Raw genomic sequence first — 14583 nt, forward strand, 5'->3', positions numbered from 1 at the left:
GGGCAATTAGGGTGGGTAACAAATGCACAGCGCCGCCCACATCACATGGAGGAATAAAAAAAAGTATTTTCTGAATAGGTACAAAATTTCACAATGTGTGAGTGTGTGCTGCTGTGTCAAAAGCATGAATGGGCATGGATGCCTGCGTAGCTATAAATGAGCAGATCTCAATCTGGGCGTGAATGCGGATCCAGGAAAGTATCAATCTGTGATTTCCCCAACTCGACAGTGACGGCAGGCGGGGGGCGGGGCGGGGGTGAGCGCGGTGACGTCACCGGGAGGTGCGTGGGCACGTTCCCAGGGTGCCGTGCGGCGGCATATCGGCCATCTTGGTTTGAGTGCCGTGAGGGAGAGAGGCGAGGCCGGGGCCCTGTGTGTGTGTGTGTGAGAGAGAGAGAGAGAGAGAGAGGGACAGGGAACCGTAACCCGACCCAATAATAAATAGACAAATAAAAGAGCAATAACTAACCCTCCCCCCCTCAGGCTGTGTGTTGTGTGTGTAGAGGTAGGGGGGGAAGAGGCTGTGCTGAAGGCCCCGGGTCCAAAAGGGAGCCCCCCCTCCCCGCCGCTCAAACGGGAAGAAGGCGGATGGCAGCACTCAGCGGCTCCGGCTAGTCAAGACACCTCCCTTGTAGCCTCCCTCCCCCGGGCAGTGGGGAGGCCCCGAGCTCCCCTCCCCTGCCCCGTCGCGGGGAAGGAGGAGGTGCAGTAGGGAGGGAGGGAGGGAGGGTGGCTGGGGGGAGGGAGGTGGAGGTGGTTAGTCCGGGACCAGAGAGTCGGCATTGGATCTGCGACACCGGCCTTGCCTGTGGCTCATCGCGGGGAGCTACGCACTCGAACACCGGAGCCGGCCGCCTCTGCTGCTCACTAATTTGGGGAAACGCTCCGACAGGAGGAAGGAAGAGACAAGGCAAGAGCGGCTGCTGATTAATCCGGGGCAGGACTCGCTTTCAAAACCCCGGGGCTTTGCTTCTGCTGCTTTCTCAATTCGACCACAGCAGCTTGTCCCTCCTCCCCCCACCCTCCCTCTCTTTCTCTCTCTCTCCTGCATTCAATCGACAGGAGCACAGAGTCAGAAGAAAAGAATCCGAAGGATATAATTGGGAGTTGAGTTGTTGAGGGGGGATTTTTTTTTTAAAAAAAAGAGAGGACCTGACCTGCCTGCAGTGCTTGTAACTGGAAGAGGGAAGATGGTGTCGTGGTGACTAATGAGAGAGCTGGAGTCATCCACACGTTGCTAAAGTGCGACTGTTCCCTGCTGAAGGAGGAAAAGTAAAGCGAGGATCTTTAAAAGATCAAGAACAATCTTCATATTTCCCCTTTTACAAGGATGGTTCAGTTGTAACCCAAGAGCAGCAGCAAAGATGGTTTGCTGCAGACATTGTTCCCAACTGTGCTAATTCATCTTTTTTGGGAGTGTGTGCGAGAGAGAGAGGGGGGGGGGGAGGTTAAAAAAAAACCTTTACAGGACAATCTACCAACTCTGAAGAATTACTTTTATTTCCCCATTCAAAAGAAAAACTTTTATTTTTTCTCTCTCTGTTTGCTTGGATATTTCCACCGCAACGAGGAGGAGAAGATGGTGCGTGTTGGTGTCTCAGAACTGCTGTGAATTATTATAAATCGGGAGAGGAGGATTGTAATCTGGTGTTTTACAACACTTGTAAACTGAAAGGCAAACTACAGACTTTACTCCTTTTCCCCCCCTGCGGTGGTGCTGGAGGGAAGAGAGAAACAAGAAGGTAAAAGGCGCGACACTATATATATTTTTTTGGTGAAGTGTTCAAAATGCCGGTTAAGAAGAAGAGCGGTTTCCAGATCACCAGCGTGACCACGGCACAGGTGGCGGCCAGCAGCATCACCGAGGATACCGAGAGCCTGGAGGATCCGGACGAGTCCCGTACCGAGGATATCTCCTCCGAGATCTTCGATGTCTCCTCCCGGGCCACCGACTACGAGCACGCCGAGGTCTGTGATCGGAGCTCCTCCGACGAGACCCTCAACAACGTGGGCGAGGCGGACACCCCCGGGGCCACCTCGCCCAACATACCTCACGACCGGGAGGCAGGGGTGGCTTTCGGATCCCGGCTGGTCTCCGCCGCCGCCGCCGCCGGAGGAGGAGGCGGGGGGACGGTGACCCCGCTCCCCGCCACCGGGACTGGACAGGGAGCCACCCCGCCTCCGTCCACCTCTGGCAGCGGCACTTCTACCGGAGCCCCGGCCACCATGCAGCCGGCGGTGGCTTGCACCTCCCGCTTCAGGGTCATCAAGCTGGACCACGGCTCCGGCGAGCCTTTCCGCAGAGGCCGGTGGACCTGCACCGAGTTTTACGATCGCGATTCGGACGGCACCATCCTCGCCAGGTCCGCCGACACCATCAGGCACAACAACAGCAGCAGCTGCACCACCTTGGAGCAGCAGTGCGCCGACAGGGACAGCGGTCTAGGGGCCACCAACAGCTCGGCCATCCTGCCCACGGTGCATTCAGTGCACGCCACCGAGTCCCTGGCTGACACTTCACTCAGTGCGACAGTAACGCAGTTGGCCCAGACCGATGTGATCAACCATCACCAAAGTTTCGCCAAGGGGCAACAGCCAACAGGTGGGCTGCCAATGCCTCAAGCTGCATCCTCAACTCAAATTTACACGTCTGCGGTGGGTGCTCAGCAACATCAGTCACAGGTAAACTTGCAGAATAGCTTGGGGCAGCTCTGCGTTCTGCAGACCAGCATTAATGGCAAGGCCATTCATACACCCAGTGCATCTATTTCCCAGACTAATTCTCAACAGACCGCTAATATCCCTGCTTCCCAGACTCAGCAATTTCAGTTTTCTCAGACTCAGATTCCACATTTACTGCCATCTCAATCCACTGTTGCAAACAACCACACGGAATATATGCAACATCTGCCGGTCATGCAGGGTCCAGGAGCTATACAGCAACCTTCACCAGGTACAGGAGTTCAGAATACTGCATCTACTAGCCTACCTGCAGGTCAAGCAACAAGTCATGGTCCTTCATCAGTGATGCAGTCATCTGCCAGTGGAGCACAAGTACCAGCCCAGAGCTGTGATTTGGTCAGTCAGGGTGGACAAGGGATACAGAATGCTCAGCCAGCTCCCACACAGGGTCTGATGTTGCAGCAACAAAGTTTGGGGTCATCAGGTGTTCAACATTTAACCCAACAGCACCAAGCTTCTGGTCTGCAATCTGGAATGGTTAGCCAGTTGCCCAGTGGATCTCTCAGTGTGACTGCTGGCATCCAAAATGTGCCTAGTACTGGTGTTTCAAGTGTACCAACTGGTGTGCCTGCTGTGGTGCCTAGTGCATCTGCCACTTCTGTTACGAAGCCAAGTGTTCCCGCAACAATGGTTCAATCACAGCAAAGTACCCAGACACCAATGACTGGGAGTACCGGCCTGATGCAAGGTTCAGTCAACTTGTTTTCAAACATGTCGCAGACCAACATCTTCCAGACACAAGGTACAGGCCAGCTAGAGGAGAGACGGAATTCGGAGCAGCTTATACCTCAGACATCTCAGTCTAGTGAAAGCAAGCCCTCTATGAAGCCTCTTATTCCGGAAATTCTTGGTAATCCTCTGCATTTGCAAGTGGCTAGCCCAATGAACAGCCTCTCAAATTCTGTGTTCTCTATACCCATACAGATCGATGGAGATGAAGACAGGTATGATTTTTTTTGTCCTTTAAATAGACATTTGTCTTTTTTGCATTCTGTGGATATACTGGCCATTTGGTATTGAAAATGGTACACCATTTATAACTTTTTATTCTCTACTCCTTTCCCAAAAGTGGCAATTCGTGCTGGGGTGTGATTTCACAGGTACGAGCACTCTGGTAACTTATTAAGCAGGAGTTCACGTGACCTTGAACAGTAAGTGTAGGTAGTTTATTGGACTGTTGAAGACATCACAGCTGAGTCCATTCATGTCCATGTGTGTACTTTCCAGCATAGAACACTAAATAGGGTGCAGAAGTGGGAATGAAGCTTTGTTTTCCCCTTGGGGATGCTGAAGCACATTTAGTAACTTTTGTGCTGCCGTCCTACTGACACAACAAAGACAAAAAATCCAAGATAACTATTCTGTAATTAACTAACAGCTTTTGTGTGTGGTTTATTGAAGAGACATCCAGGAAATTGATGATGACAATGAACCTTGCCTAATAACCCACCTATTAGGACTGACATCCTATGGCCTGTATGAGCAGGCGGTAGTCTTTTTCAGAGCCTAGTTGAAGTGTTCTATTTATGGTTTGAAATTGCATTGAGCCATCAGTAGATACATTACCTCCCTTTTCAAAAACTTGTTTTACTGGAAAAGGCATCTACTGTAATAAATGACATAATTTCTACACATGTTTACTTTGTGGATTTAAATATTAAGGTTAAATTGAGAAAAATTGTGGTTGATTTTTATTACCTACATTTTAAATATAGCTAAGGCTGAGCAACAGAAATTCAATTTTATTGCTTTCTTTAAATTATTGCTGTCATATTTTATAATTAATCTAAATTGAAATTTGTCCAGCCCTAATTGTTGCATATGTGAAATAATATATCCAGCTAATTGAACATCCCAGTATTTAGCTATTCATTTACTGAATCTCTCAACAGTTACAGTTTAAAAGTATTTCTTAAATCAGCCTAACTGCATCTCTGAGGTGCTGTACCCAACTAATTTAACAATGCAGTAATTTAATCCACAGCCTGATATTTGAATTCCTTTATACTCAGCTGAACTTGAGTCACATTGTATTGATTTTGGTATATTTGGAATTTTTCCTCTAGGCCTCTCATTGGATGTCAGTGTCTGTTAATTTTCTCACTGTTCAGATTTGTGGCAGAAAAGCACGAAATCCACACTAATTATCCATATGTTGTGATTTTAAACTTAATGTATGCTTTTTGTTGGTATAAAGTATAACTTATAAAATTAGTCTTGAGCATTTGCCTTTTTATAGAGGGGACAACACACTTTTTAAAAAAGGTTCCTTCGTTATGGCAAAATTGCAGACAATTGGATGGTTATTCACAGGATGTAACTGTCGATTATTCTAGAAACTTTTTGGAATAATTGAACACCAAAAAATCTGGAGTTAGAACGGTATTCCTTACTTTTTTGTTTATACTTGATTCTGTGTCTACTGCATAAAAGTTCATAATATGTCGAATATCAGATGATTTTTATAACACCACATGTTGATGTTTTCAAGTAAAGCTATTTTTTCCTCCTTGACTAGCTGCTTAAAATACCTTGAACTTTAGGCCTAGCTATAGCCTCAAGTGGATATACCTATACACTTCATATATACCTGTAGATCATATTCTGTAGATCATATTTGTGCTCTAAAGTACATTTTAACAAGGTATGTAAATGGTGGTATTTCAAATAGTTGCCACTTGGTAGGTAAAATGGTTTCTAATTTAGTAATGGTGCAGAGACACAATTTGTGGCTTTTAAAAATTAAATTAAAAAGGTAGACTTTTAAAAAGAAGACATTTTGGTTGCCAAACATGAGTGGAAAATGAGAATTGTATGGAATTTTGCACATTAGCAACTGTTAACTTCATCAAAACTAGGGTGTTGTGTGTATATATAGGAAATTATTCTTGGTGTGGGGTTTTCCTTGACCACAGTATATAATGAGTATAATATTTCTCATTTTCTAATCATTAGTGGACTGCCAGTTTGTCAGGTTAACATCTGTGGTTATTCACTTTTAGTGCATGCTAATGAGATATTGGCTTTTTGCACTACTGGTAGTGTGCATGTGCAGAAATGTGCCATGATTTTGACAGATCTCCCCAAAGTATAACCAACAGACTGTGTGGGCTAGGAACAGTATTATTTCCACTGAATAAAATTGTATCCCAAGCACGAAAGCTGATTCAAAGCACGATGAACCGAGAACAGCTGACTTTAGTTGGAGCAGGCTCTGAATGTGCCAAAATAAGTACCGGGTATTGAATAGTGGTAAATGGGAAAAAAAAAGTAATAATTGGTCTATGATCACATGACCTAGTTAAGCTACATCTTGACTTTTGTCTTTGAAAAGGCAGTCAGTTTTGCTGTCAACTTAACCTATTTGCTTACACATATATTGGAAGAAAATCATTGAAGCATTGTATTATTAGGGTGTATCTCATGCTTTTTTCTAATTCTATTCAGTAACCATTTCATATTAAGTCTTCAAACCAATTTAGCGCTGCAACTGCAATCTTAAAGTTCAGAAACTTAGCTGACTGTAAAAGAACTCTCTAATTAATTTGTCGATCATTCAAACTCCTTAAAAAATATATCTTCAAGACGAGCATTGTGTTCTGTGTTCACGTGGGTGTGAAGTGTGTGGGTTCATCGCAGTACTGTCCCAGGACTCCTAATTCAAGTCCTGCCAGTTTGGTGTTTGTTGCTGCAGTAGAGTTTTTACCAGTTATTCCCATAGAAATTGTGCCAATACTAGGAGTTTTTTGAGTGACAGAACAGCAGTACATAAGAAATAGGAGCAGGTGTAGGTCATTCAACCCCTCAAGCCTGCTCCACCATTGATGATCTACCTCAGCTATACCTTTCTACACTATTCCCATATCCCTTGATCCCCATGGTATCTAAAAATCTCTTGATCTCTGACTTGAATATACTCAACAACTGAGCATCCAGAGCTCTCTGCAGTAGAGAATTCCAAAGGTTCATAACTCTTTGTATGAAAAAAATTCTCCTTATCTCAGACCTAAGTGGCTGACCCCTTATTCTGAGACTGTGACCCCCAGTTCTAGATTCCCCAGTCAAGGAAGAGATCGTCCCAGCATCTACCCTGTAAGCCACAAGAATTTTATATGTTTCATTGAGATAACCTCTCATTCTTCTTAACTCTAGGAAACATAGGCCTAGTCTGCTCAATAGTAGACCAGGCCAATATTGGAAGTACTTTCACAGATCAGTGTGACATTTTGTTGAAATTAAATACCAAACAAGTTCCAGAACTTTGACCAGTGGAATTTTTGACCCTTTCATCTAATATCTCTAGTTACAGTGCAGATTTTGAATGTATAGACTTTACAAAATATTTTAAATAACTTAAATACATATAACTAGACAATCATGTAAGAAGTAGTCTAAAGCTCAAATTACATCAAATCCATAAATGTCCAGTTTATTGAAACAAGCTACAGATCTTTGGGATTGATTAGTAACAGACTTGCATAACACAGCTGAAACTGGGTTGAACGAATGATGGTGGCTAAGGGGTATTTTTAGATCTGTTAGTGGTGCATTACCATAGATAATCTTTATGTGGGTGGGGGAGGAGAGGGAAGAACATGAGCTCTTCTCTAATTTACTGATTGGGGGAATACTACATTGTTGTGGGGCAGCATTTTTGGATAAAATATCAGGTTTCTGTCTTGCAAATAACAAAGATTATGTGGTCCCAGTCTCTGAGGCAGGAAGTGACACCATGTCTTTGCTAATATTTCTCTCTCAGCTCCTGTTTCTGAAATAGGGCAACTAAGTAATTTGTGTATAGTAGAGTCGAAGGTAAGGGGAAGTTAAGTAATATTGGCTATGCTTTAAGTGGATGGAGGGCAGGGGGAAGCAAAGCATTAATTGAGGTTCTTCTAGAATGTCAGTTTTTTTTTTGAGGGGGTGTAGAAGATTTGATATAAAATGCTACTTTTTGTTGCTCTTGTCCAATTTAAAGGAAGGCCATCAAAACTTGTAACATTCATAAATCTAATTCGCGCATTAAAAGGCCATGTTTCCATATGCATGTCCAGTATGCACACTCTATTTAACTACATGTGAACTGAATATTTCAATTGTGAATGTGTGGACTTCTCATTTTAAGAGCCAGCTGATAGCAGCAGCTAGCCATATGGGAATCGTACAGATAATTTTCCAGAGATAGCTAACCCGCTGTGAACTCTATGGGCTGCGCTTCAGGACCACAGTGAATGGTTGGAATTGTGAACCCTGCATTGCAGTAAATGGAGCCCTGTGCCCTATGTGTATCCTTCAGTTAAATGTAATTGAGGGGAGTATTGCTACTAATGAAGTCCAGAATACATTGCCATTTGAGATGGTCAGCAACAATATTGGCAAAGAGGATGTTTATAATTCCTTTTTATGAGTAGATGAGTCACTAGTGTTGTAACCTGATAACTCTGTTGGGTTGGTTAGGAGTCTTCTAGATGTTATATGAAGGAAGGAATGTAAACATTAGTGTGTAATTCCTCTGCAAAGAATCTGCACCTAAGTTTGGGTGCCCCAGGAAGTTTTGTCCATTTCATTTTTGATGTGGCATCCTTTTTCTGCACCTATTGCTGCATAGGCAGTCCCATAGATGTGGGTGCTGCCTTTGGTTGTGTCATGTGCGAACACAGCTTACAAGGCAGTATTGTGCTGACAATTTCATATAGAAATCTTAGAATGGGTTCTCTCTCCGTCATTCTCCTCCATCTCCCTCTGAAAATTGGCCAGTTTTCTCCCTCCCCTAAAGGTGTTTCAATGGTACTGCAGCCCTCTGATATCTCACTAACCATTCTTTGTCACCTAGATGATGAATGCTGGCTGCCTGTTTTACAAGCATCATCACACTTGAGCCTAATCCTTCCTTGTCAAGCAGCCACTTTTTTTTAATTTCAGTGCTGAAAATTTCCAGACAGCAGTTGCAGAATTGATTTGGCTCAGTTTAACTTGATACTTTGGCAACTTGATTCCAGTGAATAAATATTTCTGGATCTGCAGGTTGAGCTGCCTTCAGTGCTTGATGAAATCTTGGATAGTAATATCACGAAAAATGTGGATCATATCTAGTTAAATTTCTTAAGATCACATGCAATATGCTGGAAAGCGCATAGAAATCTTTAAAATTGATGCCCGTGTAGTTGTGAAGAGGACGCTAAGTGAGTGCAAAAAAATATAGGTAGGTTAACTGGGTGGGCAAATAATTGGCAGATGGACTATAATGTGGGAAAATGTGCTGTTATCCACTTTGGCAGGAAGAATAGAAGAGCAGAATATTATTTACATAGAGAGAAACTGCAGAATATTTCAGGTACCGAGGGATCTTGGTCTCCTTGTACATAATCGCAAAAAGTTAGTATGCAGACACTGCAAGTATTGGGAAGGCAAATGAAATGTTGGCATTTATTGCAAGGGCATGGAGTATAAAAATAGGGAAACCTTGCTACAACTACACAAGGCATTGGCGAGACTGCACCTGGAGTACTGCATACAGTCTTGGTCTCCATACTGAAGGAGGAATATACTTGCATTGGAAGCAGTTCAGAGAAGGTTCACCATGCTGATTCCTGGGATGAAGGGGTTGTCTTATGAGGAAAGGTTGAGCAGATTGGGCCTATACTCATTGGATCTTGTTGAAACATATAAGATTCTGAGGGGGTTTGACAAGTTGGATGCTGGGAGGATGTTTTCCCTTGTGGGGGAATCAAAAACTAGGGGGCACAGTTTCAAAATAAGGTGTCTGCTTTTTAAGATGGAGACGAGGAGGAATTTCTTCTCTGACGGTCATTAATCTTTGGAATTCTAATTAAGACTAGCTTTTAATTCCAGATTTATTAATTGAATTCAGATTCCACCTTCTGCTGTGGTGGGATGCGAACCCATGTCCCCAGAGCAATACCTGGGACTCTGGGTTACTAGTCCAGTGACAATACCAGTACGCCACCGCCTCATATCAGTAGTTCTCAGTTTAGAAAATTATACCTTTTTTCGAAAGGCAACACGATGCTTCAAGTACCAAAAAACCTAATTTTAAAAGGAGTATGAAGCTGCTTTTAGAGACCATGGTAGGTAGTAAAGTTATTCTGATAGGATTATTTTTTCCATTTAAAGGAGTCCAATTTTGTTCAGCTTCAGTATATACTAGTAGATCTCCTGTGGCATTGCTCATTGTTTGGGTGTTACTCCTATAATGCTAACCTTGGTTTTGTTTCTCAAGTCTTGCTGCTGTTTCAAGGGCTTTGTTTATCCATCAGAACAGACTAAATGCGTATTGGAGCTGTTGGTGAATTCAGAGCCTATGAAGGTGGAGGTAAAATTAGTTTTGATGGCCTGCTTGTAAAGCACTTTTTGGAGTTCGGGAGATTTCACCCAGGTGTAATTCAAAGAACAAAGAACAGTACAGCACAGGAACAGGCCATTCGGCCCTCCAAGCCTGCGCCGATCTTGATGCCTGCCGAAACTAAAACCTTCTGCACTTCTGGGGTCCGTATCCCTCTATTCCCATCCTATTCGTGTATTTGTCAAGATGCCTCTTAAGCGTCTCTATGGTACCTGCTTCCACCACCTCCCCCGGCAACAAGTTCCAGGCACACACCACCCTCTGTGTAAAGAACTTGCCTCGCACATCCCCTCTAAACTTTGCCCCTCTCACCTTAAACCTATGTCCCCTAGCAACTGACTCTTCCACCCTGGGAAAAAGCTTCTGACTATTCACTCTGTCCATGCCGCTTATAACTTTGTAAACCTCTATCATGTCGCCCCTCCACCTCCGTCGTTCCAGTGAAAACAATCCGAGTTTATCCAACCTCTCCTCATAGCTAATGCCCTCCAGACCAGGCAACATCCTGGTAAACCTCTTCTGTACCCTCTCCAAAGCCTCCACGTCCTTCTGATAGTGTGGCGACCAGAATTGCACGCAGCATTCTAAGTGTGGCCTAACTAAAGTTCTGTACAACTGCAGCATGACTTGCCAATTTTTATACTCTATGCCCCGACCGATGAAGGCAAGCATGCCGTATGCCTTCTTGACTACCTTATCCACCTGCGTTGCCACTTTCAGTGACCTGTGGACCTGTACGCCCAGATCTCTCTGCCTGTCAATACTCCTAAGGGTGCTAACCACTGCGCCACTGCCGCTGTCCGGATTAAACTCCATCTGCCATTTCTCCGCCCAAGTCTCCAACCGATCTATATCCTGCTGTATCCTCTGACAATCGTCATCACTGTCCGCAACTCCACCAACCTTTGTGTCGTCCGCAAACTTACTAATCAGACCAGCTACATTTTCCTCCAAATCGTTTATATATACTACAAACAGCAAAGGTCCCAGCACTGATCCCTGCGGAACACCACTAGTCCCATCCCTCCATTCAGAAAAGCACCCTTCCACTGCTACCCTCTGTCTTCTATGACTGAGCCAGTTCTGTATCCATCTTGCCAGCTCCCCTCTGATCCCGTGTGACTTCACCTTTTGTGCCAGTCTGCCATGAGGGACCTTGTCAAAGACTTTACTGATGTCCATATAGGTAACATCCACTGCCTTTCCTTCATCAATAATCTTCGTCACTTTCTCAAAAAACTCAATCAAGTTAGTGAGACATTACCTCCCCTTCACAAAACCATGCTGCCTCTTGCTAATAAGTCCATTTGTTTCCAAATGGGAGTAAATCCTGTCCCGAAGAATCCTCTCTAATAATTCATTTCTGTGTCTTGGAGGCACCTGGCACACAAGATTGCAGGGACAAAATACAACAAATAGACAAACAAGCAGATGTCAAGCTGTGAAAGGATTGTTCGGAGAGGTAATCAAAAGTTTGGTTTTGAGTAAGTTTTTAAGATTTGGAGAGAGATGGAGGGTTTTTGGGATGAAGTGAAGATGGAATGTACAAAAAGCCAGTCAGGGAGCAGAAGGGCATGGGTATAAGGCTGCACGGTGGTTCAAAATCGTTGAGAGATTTGAAGGCAAGGAGTTTAAATCCAGTGCATTAGAGAGATCTTGTGTCATTGTAGATCAGTGAGGGCAGGGCTGGTGGACAAGTGAGAATAATTGCAGCAGAGGACTTTGTAAATATTTGAGAATCACTGAAGTAATCTGTATATGGTAACATCTGAAAATGTACTATTTTAACTGGCTGAATATGCTGCATCAAAACATGAATTAGGATGTACTAACGCCAGACAGGATGTCAATGGATTGCTTCCATGCCTCCGTGGCAGTGCAGGGATTTTGCTGATATTGAACCATTGAAAACTGCTCCTTTCCAGAATTGAATGGTAGCAGAAACTGGCTTGAACAAATTATTGTGGCTGCATTGTACAGAGGAATTGGGGACAGTAAAACAATCTGAAACACTATTGTCAGCTTTTCTGTTCTAAGTTCGGTGGAATAGTGCAAATTATTTGCAATCTTATTGCATATTTTGGGATTGAGATGGTGTAAACTTGAAACAATGCTTTAAAAAACATTCCCACGTTGCACCCTATTGAGGTATCCAAATCTGCTATGAAATTTGGAAGCACTTCACTATTTTAAAAAAGGATAAATTTGTACAAAGCTCATGTTCGTATAATGCCTCGCCACCTGAATATGGCCAACAAGATCAGCTTCCAGACAGTTTGCACCAGTTATGTTGTTATATGTGGAAGAAGTTATATTACCATTTGTGCATTAACTTCTACAGTGAAATATGACACTCAAGCAATCTTCATGAATAATTTTGTCCCTGTCTTCAGTAAATGAATTGAGTGTTTAAACTAACTGTACTGAAACCAATAATCTTTTAGTAAAGACAGTTGATGAAAGCTGTTTTGATTGCAAATTGGTCAATTTTGCTTTGTTCATTGAAAACAGCAGTTCCTGGGTATAAAAACACAAAAAGGCTGGAAATGCTCCAACAGGTCTGACAGTATCTGTGGGGAGAGAAACAGAGTTAATGTTTCAGGTCAGTGACCTTTCATCAGAATGGAGCCGGAGACAGTTGCTAAGGAAGGCGATGTGGCCGTGAAAGCGAGGTTTGATAGACACCTGATCAAATGTTAGAAGGGAAATAGAAAGCGGTAGAGTAGAAGGTAGACGACAAACAAAATCCCATTGGAGAGAAGAGCAGAACTTCTTGAAGATGGGCATTCCTGGTAGAGAAGTGGCAGTGAATTAAACACTGATACAAAAGCAAAATACTGCAGATGCTGGAAGTCTGAAATAACAACAAAAAGTGCTGGAAATAGGTCAGGCGGCATCGATGGAGAGAGAAACAGTTAACGTTTCAGACCTTCCATCAGATCAGTTCTTGGGTGTAGTTGCTGTAAACAGCCTCCAATATAGTATCTAGCCGCAAGTTTTAATATTTGCTGCTAAAGAAGTCTTCTGTGTCAGACAAACTCAAAACTGACCTAGCAGACTGGATTGCCTCCATTTTGCTTTGGTTTTTCTTTGAAACATTTCTCTAAGTCCTTAAGTCAAACCTGCATAATGCAAAAATATATTGTAATGTAGTGCCCAAGCCCAAGGGTTGCTTCACCCAGAGATTCTGAGATCAGTTGTACTCTGCTCACTCCATGTAGAACAATGATTGAACCTCACACCGCCCTGATCTTTGTAACCTGGTACCGTATTGTATTGTTTACTTACCCATTCAGCTGTCAGGATATTTAACTAAGCTAAATTTGAAGGAACATTTCAGCAGAATCGCAACCGTAGAATTTAGCATACTGGGTATCGTGATTGGGCTGCCAATGTATTAGACATTCACAGAATTGTTACAGCGCAGAAGTAGGCCATTTGGCCCATCGTGTCCGCACTGCCTCCCTGAAAGAGAAATTCCCTCAGTCCCATTCCCCTGCCTTCTCCCCATAACCCTGCACATTTTCCTTTTACATATAACTGTCTAATTCCCTTTTGAATGCTTCAATTGAACCTGCCTTCACCACTTTCTTAGGCAGTGCATTCCAGACCTTAACCACTCGCTGCGTGAAAAAGTTTTGACCTCATGTCACTTTTGCTTCTCTTATCAAATACTCTAAATCTGTGCCCTCTCGTTCTCGATCCTTTCACGAGTGGGAACAGCTTCTCTCTATCTACTCTGTCCAGACCCCTCATGATTTTGAATACCTCTATCAAGTCACCTCTCTGCCTTCTCTGTCCAAGGAAAACAGTCCTAACTTCTTCAGTCTATCTTCATAACTGAAATTCCTCATCCCTGGAACCATTGTCATGAATCTCTTCTGGACTCTCTGCAATGCCCTCACGTCTTTCCTCAAGTGAGGCGCCCAGAATTGGATGCGATACTCCAGCTGAGGCCGAACTAGTGTCTTATACAAGTTCAACATAACTTCCTTGCTCTTGTACCGCTATACCCCTATTAATAAAGCCCAGGATACTGCATGCTTTATTAACTGCTCTCTCAACCTGTTCTGCCACCTTTAACGACTTATGCACATATGCACCTAGGTCCCTTTGCTCCTTTACCCCCTTTAGAATTGTGCCCTTTATTCTATATTGGCTGTCCATATTCTTCCTACAAAAATGAATCACCTCACATTTCTCTGCATTGAACTTCGTCTGCCAATTCCACCAACCTGTCTATGTCCTTTTGAAGTTCTACACTATCCTCCTCACAGTTCACAATGCTTCCAAGTTTCGTATCATCTGCAAACTTTGAAATTGTACCCTGTACACCAAGGTCTCGGTCATTAATATATATCAGGAAAAGCAAGGGTCCCAACACTAATCCCTGGGAAACTCCACTACAAACCTTCCTCCAGCCCGAAAAACATCCATTAACCACTACTCTTTGTTTCCGGTCATTCAGCCAATTTCATATC

The 14583-nt window shown here is 43.6% G+C and overlaps 1 protein-coding gene across 2 annotated transcripts in view; it reads left to right on the top strand.

Annotated features, from left to right (window-relative positions):
- Positions 1-327: 327 nt before the first annotated feature.
- Positions 328-14583, top strand: part of tsc22d2 (TSC22 domain family 2) — an 86351-nt gene continuing 72095 nt past the window's right edge. For both annotated transcript variants that reach the window (XM_068042629.1, XM_068042630.1), the window contains exon 1: positions 328-3686. In XM_068042629.1, coding sequence (XP_067898730.1) covers positions 1789-3686 — 1898 coding nt within the window. In that variant the 5' untranslated portion in view covers positions 328-1788. The remainder of the gene's footprint in view (positions 3687-14583) is intronic.

This window comes from Heterodontus francisci, chromosome 11 (assembly GCF_036365525.1).
Source record: "Heterodontus francisci isolate sHetFra1 chromosome 11, sHetFra1.hap1, whole genome shotgun sequence".
NCBI lineage: Eukaryota > Metazoa > Chordata > Chondrichthyes > Heterodontiformes > Heterodontidae > Heterodontus > Heterodontus francisci.